At 34.9% G+C, this 12312-nt stretch overlaps 1 protein-coding gene across 1 annotated transcript; it reads right to left on the bottom strand.

Moving 5' to 3' along the window:
- Positions 1 to 2879: 2879 nt before the first annotated feature.
- Positions 2880 to 9724, bottom strand: LOC104620029 (the record flags this gene model as incomplete). The annotated part of the gene is made up of 4 exons (XM_010286110.1): positions 2880 to 4342; positions 5012 to 5206; positions 7558 to 7695; positions 9659 to 9724. Coding segments are annotated over 4 exons (1862 nt in total), but the record flags the coding sequence as incomplete, so codon positions are not given.
- Positions 9725 to 12312: the final 2588 nt, after the last annotated feature.

Here is a 12312-nt window from a genome sequence, read left to right on the forward strand (position 1 = left end):
AATAATTAAGGAAATTAAAATACCTGTTTCATTTAAAAAGCAAATATAGTAACACATTAGCTTTTGTTTATAAAAACAAAACTGTAAAATTTTCCAAGCATGGAAATAAATAATCTCTGCTGAAAATTAACTGGAATTCAGGTTTATCCACCACTTAGGCACCTCTGAAGTATTCAGCCTCCAGGTTTGTACTAATTCAAGGCTCGCTTCAGGATTCAGGACTGCAAACTGAAGAATGCCTCTCCTACTCCTTATACACTGAACAGCATGTATTACTTCTTCAAGATCACTAACAACACTGAGACAAATACAAATGAGAAAGTATTTATATACGAAAATCTAGCTACCTAGTAGGATCCATAGTTGTTTACTAAGGTATCAGTCCCACAGTAAGATCCGAGATAAACATATGATGCTGATGCCCTTTGGCTTCAGTCACTTGTTCAAACTTTAATCTGCATGAAACCTATGGCAAAATTGAGCTCCAAGTACTACACACTGCCCCCTACTACTTGTACATACTTTCCAATGGAATCCATAGGACATACATTTAGGTCTCTGTCCAGTTCAGGCTCTAAAATTATTAAAAATGCTAAGAAGTTTTATGCAAAGAAGAGCAGCCAGGGGAATGAGAAAACAGACCAAAACAAAAGAGAAGTTCAACAAGAATAAAAGAAAATATTTAGGGGGGAAAATGAAGCTATTCAATTAAAATTTAAAATACACGAATGTATTGGAAATCTCTACCTACATTAATTAGGGCCTCGAGACTATTTGGAGCATAAGAAAGCAAAATGACCTAACAATATACCAGGCATGACAATGCCAAACTTCACACTAATACTTTACTTTTAAGAATTAGAATTTCTCTACTAGAAGAATACACACAATTTTGGAAAAACTTAACTTTAATTATAAACTCTCCAAATAGGATGTTTTGCCTCAGTGGGAAAAAGAGACTTGGACTTTTAAGCAGTGGGAAGTTAATATTTGGGCTAACGAGAGAGAAACCGATTGATGAAAAGCATTTCATATTGTTCAAAAAGCAGAATTTGCTATTAAGACTAACTAATAAAGCAACCAGTATACAATCAGTATCAGCCAGACTTCTACAAGAAGTCTTCTGAAGAAATAAATCAATTATGCTCCTGCTCATGAACTTATCAGATCACAGTACGTACAGTGGATTGTATTATTTACACTTCAATGCTTTAAGGCACTCAAAATAGGTAAGGATACAGATGGCTAGATTAATATGTCCACTAGAATACAAACACTGCAGCACTGTCATTATATAAAACTTTTATTAGTAAGGGTAAGAAACATCAATTTAATTCAAGAGGTCAGAGGTCACACTGCCCATAGTCCTAAATGACAATAGCATCAACTAGACAAACAGCAAAATATACAAAACATGAAATTTTTACCTGAGAGCACTGGAACATGTTCTATTCTTATTTAGAAACAAAATTGTAGTGCAACCCGAAGTCAAGAATGAAGCTAAAGTTTCCATCTCCTTTTTGATTTAACAAGCTCAACAAAAATTAGATTAAAACTAGATGAAAATTCTATCTACTGTTCCATACTAGCTGCCAAATAGCATGAATTTAGCACGAATAAGTGTATAGCAGTATATGAACAAAACATATTTTTCTAGCTGCAGCAGTACCTTGATTGCACTTATTGCTGTTCAGGATCTAAAACACTGACATTGACACTGGAAATACATTAAAAGTAGCAATGTGTACTAAAAGATAATGTGAAACATACATGCAGTTACTAATTTGACTAACAGGGGCACCAGAATCTGGCAATTATCAGCTAACAAAGTAAGTCTGGAATGTCCTGATTCTGATCTCCCATCTAAAGATTCAAAGTAACAGCAATGGGTGCAAGCACTGAAAGAGAAAATATTTCCATTATTAAAGGAAGCTTTCTTCAAAACAGACAAGAGGCAGACACAAACAGCACTTATGCTTTGCCTGATCTGCTTTTTTCCATTGAGCAAAGACTCTCACACTAAAGTTGAAGCAATTGTTATTCCAACGCTCTTCTGAAAATTTTATTTGGGAATAAACTATAGAATCTTAGTGAAACTTCTCATTTAATACATGCAACATGTATATACCTACAAAATAGCTGTTTTAAAAATCTGAGTATCACATTTTGACAGCTGATTGAAGAGAGAGATAGGGGCACACAATTTTAATTGCTTGCTCCTCTACAAATTTGGTCCTATCAAAAACTATACATGTCCTACAACTGTCAAAAACCTGAGGTTAGTGAGGCTTTTAAAAAAAATACAAGTATTTCTGTTGTAATATTGCAATCGGTATAAAGACAGAAGAGAATAATGACATTGACTGGAAACATCAGTTACAGGACTGGCAGTTTAATAACATATCTTATCAGAAAATTTAACTTTAAGAACATTTAATAGAATTGTCACAATGTAAACTGAGGTTCCTGCTCCCCAAAATATACACCATATAGCAAAACTAAATTATTTTTAAAAATTCAGTGTTCTTCCCAATTAACTGTATGTTCAACACTTAGAGAGATGTTTCGAGAAGTCCACTGGTGTTTATAGAATTTTGCACATACAGTATCTATATACTAAAGTTCAAGACTTTGCAAAAGTTAAAAATGTTAAATTGTCAGTGAAAATTAGGCAAAAATAAAGATATTCAGTGCCACAGCTTAAAAGTTCACATACGAATTTGCTACCAAACAGTGAGAACTGTAATATGTCAATTTAAAAAATGTAAAAAAAAAAAACAAAAAACAAAAAAAACCCCAATTCTGGATTATAAATAGGTCCTATGTATATTTTTTTTAATGCATCACGATATAAATACTGATTTATTTTTTTTTCTTTTCTACTCTCTTGTAAAAGCTCTTTTTTGGTTAGCTTTCACAATATCATCAGGAGATGCTGATTTGAAGTCAAATGGTGTTATGGCTATCATAGGACCAGTTTCCTTGGGTTTTACGTCTTGTACTTGTCTACTGTATAGGAAAGCTTTATGTATACCAATTGCGCGCCGCTTATAACCTTTTGGAGGATAACGGAGACACAAGGTTAAAGCAAAAGCTGAAGGTCTTGCACGCAGTGCCTTCATCCATGAAAGGGACAAATCCTGCCTCTTAGGGGTAAGCCCTCTTTTGAGTTTTTTATTTGTTTTGGCAAAACCAGATGATTTTCCTTGTTTTTCTTTTAAAATTTTAGTTTCTGGGCTTAAAATATTTGACTGTCCTACCACATTTTGCTCTGCAGATACATCTGCATTTTTTACAAGTACGCTTAAATCAATGTTGTTTCTTTCAGAGGGCCTCAATTCAGCTACATTGAGCATGGGGAATTCTGTCCTTTGTTGAGTTTTATCTATTTCAATAGTCTCTGCTATTAAATCCAAGAGTGATAAATTCTCAACCTCCTTTAGTGGAGAAACTTTAGAGACGGCTAGAGAAGACAAAGATCCTGTTAGCTCTGGCATCCCACCTGAAGTTTGTGATTGACTTACTAGTTGTGATAATGGTGTGGTTCCCAATTTCATATCAGTAAGACTTGCTGTTGATTGGGTATAAAGATCAGCCAAAGAATAACAGTGGCTAGCACTGCTTTCCTGGTGCTCCTGGAGTAAGTCAGCCAATGATGTACTTCCAGACTTTAACACTGGCAAAGCAGCCATGCCTGAAGAAGGGCCTTCTTGTTTTCTACTTTGCACAAGTAAAGAAAAATTTTCAAGTTCATTCTTTCTATTTACAGTACAACTGACTTTGCTATCAAGAGCCATTTTTCCTAACGCACTTGTTAAACATGGAGGACTGTAAAAATTTGCATTACTATTACAACCAGAAGTATTTGAGGAAACAAAAGGAATGCTGTCTTCAGGACTCAGAGAATCACAAATCACATTATGCATCAGCAAGGATTTCAAGTCCTGTGTTTCCTTGCATTCCAACTTCTTAAAAGAATAATTTCCAGATGGGTTACCTCCTATGCTAAAGTAAATATCTTCACTGTCAGGAATTAAACTTACTGCATTAGCACTTTCTGGTAGTTGACTCTCTGCCTGTTTATTCACAGGTTCACAAAATGATCCTTTACATAAATCATCACTGAAAGAAGATGACAGAACAAGTGAAGAGGATTTCAATTCTTTCCTTTCAGGTGAAGGCATATTGGATTTTTCAGCATTAAGGAACATTCTGTCATTTGTAATTAAAGAGTAACAAGCTGAACCACTTTTGGCTGTCAAGTTTCCAAACCCAGGTTTCTTGGTGTTGTCAGCAGCATTTTCTACTGCACAAGAGAAACTGTCTGTATCAATACATATTTCTGGACAACAAAGTAAGTCTCCTTACCTTACAATAGCCAATAATTTTCAGATGGAAGTGCAGTCACAACGGAATATCCATTTTTTTTTAAAGTTGACAGCAGCAACAAAAAAATCAAGAAGAAACACGAAAAGGCATTTAATTACTAAGTGTTATCCAAAGATAAGCAATGTTCTACAATTAAATTAGAGGTATCTACTGAAATACCTAAGAAACTTTACGAATCAGCAAAGAATGCCAGTAAAGATTACGAAGATTTAAACATAAATCAAAATAAGAAAGTTGCTGTATAGACGCTACCAAAAAAAGGGAGGTATTGGGGATGGGAGATGCCAGTTCACCAAACAGATGGAAGTGCATAAAAAGACGTTGTCCAACTTTTAGGACATATATTCATTGTTAAGAAATCAGAAATTTACTGTGAACTGTAGATGGTTGCAGTTTGAATTTAAGCTGACACTAAGGTTTTATTTTGACTTCTAGCTCAGTGAAAGCTACTGTTTCCTTTAAATGTTTTTAGAACACAGAAATAGAAGAGTAAGTTGGTCTTTTTTAATTTTATAATAAATGACTAATGCAATAACAAGCATCTTCACAGCTTATAGAGCCAAAATTAAACCGTACATAGAAATGAATCACCTTGAACATAAACAATTAAATAGAAGTATACCTTTTGTCATCTTTCCTACAATCACAGCATCCTCATTCTTGGTCTTCACATTTTGCTTACTGCCTTGTGAAAGCACAAGATCCAAAGCCTTCTGTACATCAAATTTACTATCCAGTACTGCTTGCACCATTGTTTGCTCTGGTACAGACTCTGCCAAAACTTCTCTCATTTGATCAAGGCATGAATTAAGACGGGCTAAAAGAGACATATTACTGTTATAACCTGCACAAAGAAATGTCTTAAGCGACCTAACCACTAGCATCACACATCTGATTAACAAAAACAGGAGAAAAGTATCACAGTAAGAGATAAAACCTTTAGAAATTAATTTCAATCTCACTGCCATGATAAACTTTGCCCCCAAACCCTGCAGAATATTAGACTAATTTCAGACATCGCTATAAAGAACATATCAGCAACTACTATAAGTCTCAATATTGAAATACTTCGATGTTGTAAAATTAACTATCTTCACTGCAAAGAAGAAATACAAATAATCACATTAAAATTATCCAAAGTAATTTCATAAGTCAATGAGGAATCCCATTGAACAGCGCATTTTTAGTCTTTACAGATGCTATAATTAACACCCAAAGTAAAACAGCACTTTTGGGGGCCTTCAAGCCTTAACAACTGAAAACTCTGGATCAACACTCCAGGTTTGAAACTAGCTGCAATCTTTACCTTTCCTAAAACTTTAATACAGTTTTTGTTTCATAAAATCATTTTTCTTTGGAGCATATTTCTGTAATTAGTATAAGCCTTGACTTATAGTCAAGTAGTGGGTGTGTATCTATCTCTCTCGCTCTCTCTCTCTCTCAATAGTATAAGACACATTTTTTAAGTCTTCACTTGCCACACAACAAGATACTGAAAATTCACCAGGATGCCACTCACTGGAAGTAATGTGCTGATCAGACATATAAACACAACAAAACAGAAGAAAATCTTCCTGAATATCACAGTTTCTGACAGTTCAGATTTTAGAAAACAGAACTGAACAACAGGAAGACAACTACAGATTCTTTATCTGAACATCTCCTCAAAGATGGCATTGTTTAAAGAATTTTGCTCATGGAATTCAACACCACAGAATTCTAACTTCCTCAATGTTACTTAAACCAGCATCCTCGACCTCTAATCCAAATAGCAAGTCAATGCTCCCCAGACATTTGATCTGCAAAACAAGTACTGACAGAGCCCTGCACAATGTGTTGGTTGGCCATTTTATTATCCAACACTCAACAAGGACAATCTTGTCAAACTCTTTGCAACCAGATTGACTGCAATCGATAATGTTGTATTAATGGCGAACACTGCACACTATACAAAACATAACAGGTCTTATGGGACCACTGTTGTTCTCACATTAGAAACGGTTATTTCTCAGTTTCTTTTCAATCTTTTTTTAGTTCATCATATTACTTTCCTTCTTGTTCCAATATCAATTCTTAACTGATTGAGTCTGTCAAAAGCATTCTGAAAAGCCAGGGTACTGTATTGTCTAGATAACCTGTATCCACATACTGTCCGATTCTTTCAAATTGCCCTCCACAGCATTACTTCCTGCTGTAAAAACATGTGTATTACACCCTAATTTATCGTATTTATCCATATGTCTATGCATTAGTATAGTTTCTACCAATTTACTTGACATGGAATCTAAGTTGTTCCTATTCCATCTATTGTTTCTGAATCTTCTGCAAACTTGTTTTAAATACCAAATTTCATTCATGCATTTTGTCTATTCATTCATCAACACACTTTACTCTGAGCTTATCAATATTTTAGAAATAAACCAGATTATTTCCAAACCATTAAAAACTAAGTTAACTATTAATACTTAGGAAAGAGACTTGTGAATCTTTTTCACATGGCACGTAATTAAGCTATGAGGCAGCAAGTTTACAAAAAAAAAAAAAAAAAAAAAAGCAAAGTTTATGCTTCCAGAGTAAGAAAAAGGTATCCCACTCAGTTCAGAACTCTGCTTGTAACATGGAATTCACAGCTGCACGACTGAATGGAAACCAAAGTCTAATGAATTCAAAGCAGAGTAAGAAAAAGTTGTAGAGGATACAGGTATCTACAGATACTGTTTCAAGGAAATGCACAACTTTGAAAATCTCTCAAGTACTGCTAATTGCCATAATTAGGAATGTAATACAAGCAAAAGATCATTCAACAAATACTCTGTTTCTAATACTCTTCCGTAAGCATTCATTTGCTGATGCAAAACCCTGAGCTACATGGATTCCTGGACTGAGCCAGTACAGCTGTTCTTACGTCTGAATTTCATATCAAATCTCATTATTTCTAATAAGAAACTAAGAAAATCTTTCAATGTATGCAACCAAGTTACACGCAGCATACAAAAGCTAGTTACAAACTTGAAGAATCACCACTGAAGCTATGCTCATGAAGGGTATTGTTCTACAAGATTACAAAATTGTGAGCAGTGTCAGACAAGTAACAAACGTTAAGACTATATTAGTAAGTCCTTAATTCATAAGAGATTGTTCTGAGAATTATTTATTTTCTATAATTACCTCTATCAACTTCAGTCAACTGATGATTGGATGTAACATAATCAGCAGTATCATCTGTACCTTCATAGCCATATTCTTCTTCTAATGGCTCAGCAAATGTTGCCGGTTTGTCTCGTCTGGAGTAGATAAATTGTGCTGCTGCATTAGGTAAAAAACAAAGTATTAAAAAAAAAAAGTAAAATCTTTTTTCATTCTTTAAAACCAAAATGTATCTAAAGGGGAAAAAAAGTTAGAACGCTGACCTGTTGTAGTGGTTTTGGGGTGAGTGATGGCAAGAGCGGGGGGACACCTGGGGGAATGGGACACTACTGCATAATGACTACTACCTGAAGACTGTACAGAGCATACAGCAGTTCATGCTAGAATATGCCATCATCACAGTGAAACCACAGGCTGGGCAATATCCTTGTATCCATGCAATGCAATAATTCTGCAAAGTTCAGTATTCAAACAAAAGAATATACTCCAGGATTGAAAAAGAGTATTTTCAACACCAAATTCCCATCTATGGCCTAATGTCTTCAAAACCTTACTCCACAATTATTTTTTTTACCTCAGTTACAAGTAAAAAAAAAAATTAACATGAAAATAACGTTGCTTTTACAATATGGCACTGTCAAACTACCGATAACAATTTAATAGTTGAACACATTCTTCTCTTCTTGGATTCTCATTAGAAATACAGCCCATGAATTAAAATCTATAGACACAAAACTTTAAACAAGTGCATAATTCCATTTTGATTTAGCAACACATTAAGGCATATATAGATATAACTTCTTGCTGAACATGAGTCCCAGTCATTACATACTCTCAGAAATGTACAAAGTATAAGGCAAACAAATTTCCTTACATAATATTCTCCCCAGCTCTGAATTACATAGGTATAACCAGAAGTAGTACAGCCTTAGCAACTGTTTCCCAGATGCATACCATTTCATATTCAATCACCATAACTGAAGCAAATATTGAAAGACAGTTACACAATCTAGATCAGATTTATATGTAAGCTTCATTTACAAAATAAGAATTCTTAGGAAAATTACGGTGCACAAACAAGAATTATTTTTGCAATTTAGCAGTTTATACTTGGTTAAAAAGTAAATATGTTGCACATTTTCATCACAAAATATAAGACTACCTTAATTCTTAGAAAAGGTCTGAAAAATTATAGCAATTAAACTTAGAAATTGAATGCAAGACAGTGTGAATTTAAATCATGGAATGTAACTACAAATAATAAAAATACACACCTAGATTCGCTTATCTAAAATCAACAGGATGACAGAGGAACAGATTTTTAAAGATCTAATTAACTCAAGTACCTGTGGCCAGAGGTCACAGACTACATCACAGTCGCAGCAGATTTGGATCCAGCCTAGCTACCTGCAGGAGCACAGCTTCACATCAACATCAGCCATACTATTTTCAGGGCCTACTCTGCTCTAGAAACACTGCCATCGAATCTGGGGAAATCCTGAACTGATAATCTTGCCAGAGATTTGACTGGAGAACACAACCAAATGGTTCTACAAGTTGGGTTGAATTCAGCTGGGCTGAGCCGCTCGCTCCAATTACGTCTTACCCAAGTACACAGCATCGCTATTTTTATACCTACTTTGCAACATTACAAATGCTAGAAGGCTTATTAGCTCCACATGATTTTCCATGACAACAGAAGCCAGTGAGGACCAGTGTTGTCTCCCACAATAAGAGTCCCTACTCCACATTTACTGAAAAGACATCAACTACCAGATGCAGAATCACAGCATTAAGCCCAGCTAGATCCTACTAACAATTTTTAAAGATACCAAATATTTCAAGACTAGCAACACATTCCCATAAACCAGATTTTTGCATTGTCAAGTACATTCTGACCATGCAAGATAATACACGTGTATAACTGAAGATGTGTCCAGTTGTCTAATGTGACTTCCAGAAGTACAACAATGCCTAACGCTACCTAACCAACTTTAACAGGATTATGGCCGCTAGGTACTTTTCAAAAGTTTCACTAGCTTTTAAATACTGTTTTGTTCTAGAAATAAATATGAGAGTAGGAATCGATGGACATTGCTTATATGTAGTCTTTTGAACTAACCTGTTGAAGGAGAAATGCAATAATCATCTTCTACTGATTGGCCATACATATCATCATCTTCAAAATCTACAAAGCAGAAACAGTAAGGTTAGCCTGCACAATTTCTAACACTTAATATTATAATTTAAAGGATAGTTTTACACAAGGTTTTAAGAAATTATGCGTCTCTAGTATTCCAGAAGTGCGGTTAAGTACTGTTTATTTACCTAGGTAAGAAATTCTAAGTTACGATAATGGAATTTTAACATTTAATACTCTAATCATTAGGAAAGCTGAAAATTTTCAAGAGCTGCCATGCTTCACACCTCCTCCTTCAGCATCTCCTTTGATAGTCTGCCCTCAAAATCCAAACCCAACTTTCTACAGTTCCACAAATCTTTATCCAAGGCACTTCATATTTCTGCTTGACCTGTCAGTAGTCTTAACCACAGACAGTTCAATTACAATCTCTACTCCAGCAACTCAGGATCAGCATTTCCACTCCACATCTATCTACTACTTCTCAGCTTTCTTCTCTGGTTTATCCTCACAGCCATCTACCTTTTAACTTAAGTTCAGCAAGGCAAAAAACACAATTCACAATTGAATACACAAAATTGTTTCAGCCAAAAAACAAGAATGGTGTACAGTTACTTAAACATAGCCATATACTTTCCCACTGAAAACGAAGAAGTATTAGGAATCAGTTATCAGGAGACACAAAGAGAAAGTGAATTATCCCCCCTCCCCCAAATCCTAGTATTATGTAAATCTTGAAAATAAATTTGTAATTTTCACTAAGTAATAATGAAATACATGAAAAAAATAATTAAATATTTTAAGGATGTTATTGCTTACGCTTCGCAGTTTCACAAATAACATGTATTGTTTGCTGTTTTAAAAGAGTGAGAGAAAAAAGCCGCTTAACACCTACAAAAAAAAAAATCTGCACTCTGATATCAACTTACAGACCACAGAACTGGGACATTACAACACTGTATCTATGTATAAAAGGCTCAGAATCTGGGGCACAAAATGTTCGTTTATCTCTCGACATGGAACAAGAAAATCGAAGTAAACCTAGCTCTAAATCCACTGTAATTTTCAAAAAAAAACCCAACCAAAAACAGCTGAAAGGGCACAAGCATACAAAAAGTTTAGTGAAAGACCCAAGAAGCTACTTCAGAAATTATCATGGGATAAAGAAAACATACTATAGGCTTGTTTTGGTTGCTTGTCTTTAAAAAAAGAGCATATTGTTATCTACTTTTTGACCATGTTGAAAAGAACACACTGTCTCCTCGTTTCATGCTAGGACCAATTAATCTAGAAGAACTCTAAAGAAGAGCTATACATTTTTTTTCAAGGTAAGAACACTTTTTGTAGTTTGGCCAATAATTGGAGTGTCAAGGAGAACCCCAGGACGACTTCTGTGAATGGTTAACATTCACAGTTAGTAGTAAGTGAAATCCAGGTAAGTCTTGTCAGTGCGCATTACTTGAATTACTTGTATATCCCATACTGGTTTAATTTCTACAGTAAAAAAAAAAAAACACCTCAGTGAAAATGTCTCAGCTTGCATTGACGATAAAAATAATTATTAAAAAAATGACAGAAATTAGAGAGAGTAGAGTAGAAGCCACAAAAGCATTCCACAGTATCAACATACTCTCAGCTAGAATACCACATTCAGTTCTGATCACAACATCTCAAAAAGGAGAGAGCAGAAATAAAATATGGTCAAATCAAGGCCACAAGATCTAAGACCTCAGAAACCTTCCTAGGAAAGGAGACCAAAAAATACTGCCAATATTTACTTTAGAAAGGAGACAAATAATTGGGCCAGACAGAGCATTATAAAATCATAAGTGGCATAAAAAGAACATATGGCATTATGCTAAATAAAAAAAGACATAAAAACGTACTTCATTTGGGACTGAAATGATTGTATGTGACTACAAAAGTAGTATACAGTGTAAGTATAAAGACCACACGTATACACACTTCTAACTAAACATGATGTGTAATCCAACAGTAAAGTTTCAAATAGCAATAGCAATTTAAGCCTCATATGGCTGCAGCAAATTACTATGTGTCTCTGCAACCTCATTAAACAAGATACTCATGAGTGTACAAACACTGAAATGAACTCTACAGATTATGCACTCAACTTCACAGATGACAGATTCAGTAGAAATCAACATTTCAACCTGTGATGAAGAAAACATAGAGGACAAAAGGATCAAGCTGTAAAATCACAATCCAGCCTAAGATTTTGCCTATATTAGGTAAATTAGCACTAGTAAAACCTGCAAGGTAGGCCACACAGATGTCATGGCTCACATGGATTTACATAACTTCCACAAAAATTCCAAGATGCACAAGTGCAAAACCCAATTTGTGCTACTATAATACATATACACATTGCATCTGTCCACTCAACAACAAAAAGAAGCAGGCAGAAGTATTTCTTGCAATTTTTGTATGAATTACGTATGATGGCTGAACATCAGCAACAATTTGCTAGAGTTAGACAGGGAACACAAACTTTTAGGTTTTACTGAAGATGGTCGGGTTCAATTGTGCCGAGTTTGCTCTTCAAGTCACGCCCACCCGCCCGGAAAACGGTCAACTTCGGCAGCTTAACGCAACGCTGGTAAAGACTGCCACGGCTT

The sequence above is a fragment of the Phaethon lepturus genome, unplaced genomic scaffold, assembly GCF_000687285.1.
Source record: "Phaethon lepturus isolate BGI_N335 unplaced genomic scaffold, ASM68728v1 scaffold54360, whole genome shotgun sequence".
NCBI classification, from domain to species: domain Eukaryota; kingdom Metazoa; phylum Chordata; class Aves; order Phaethontiformes; family Phaethontidae; genus Phaethon; species Phaethon lepturus.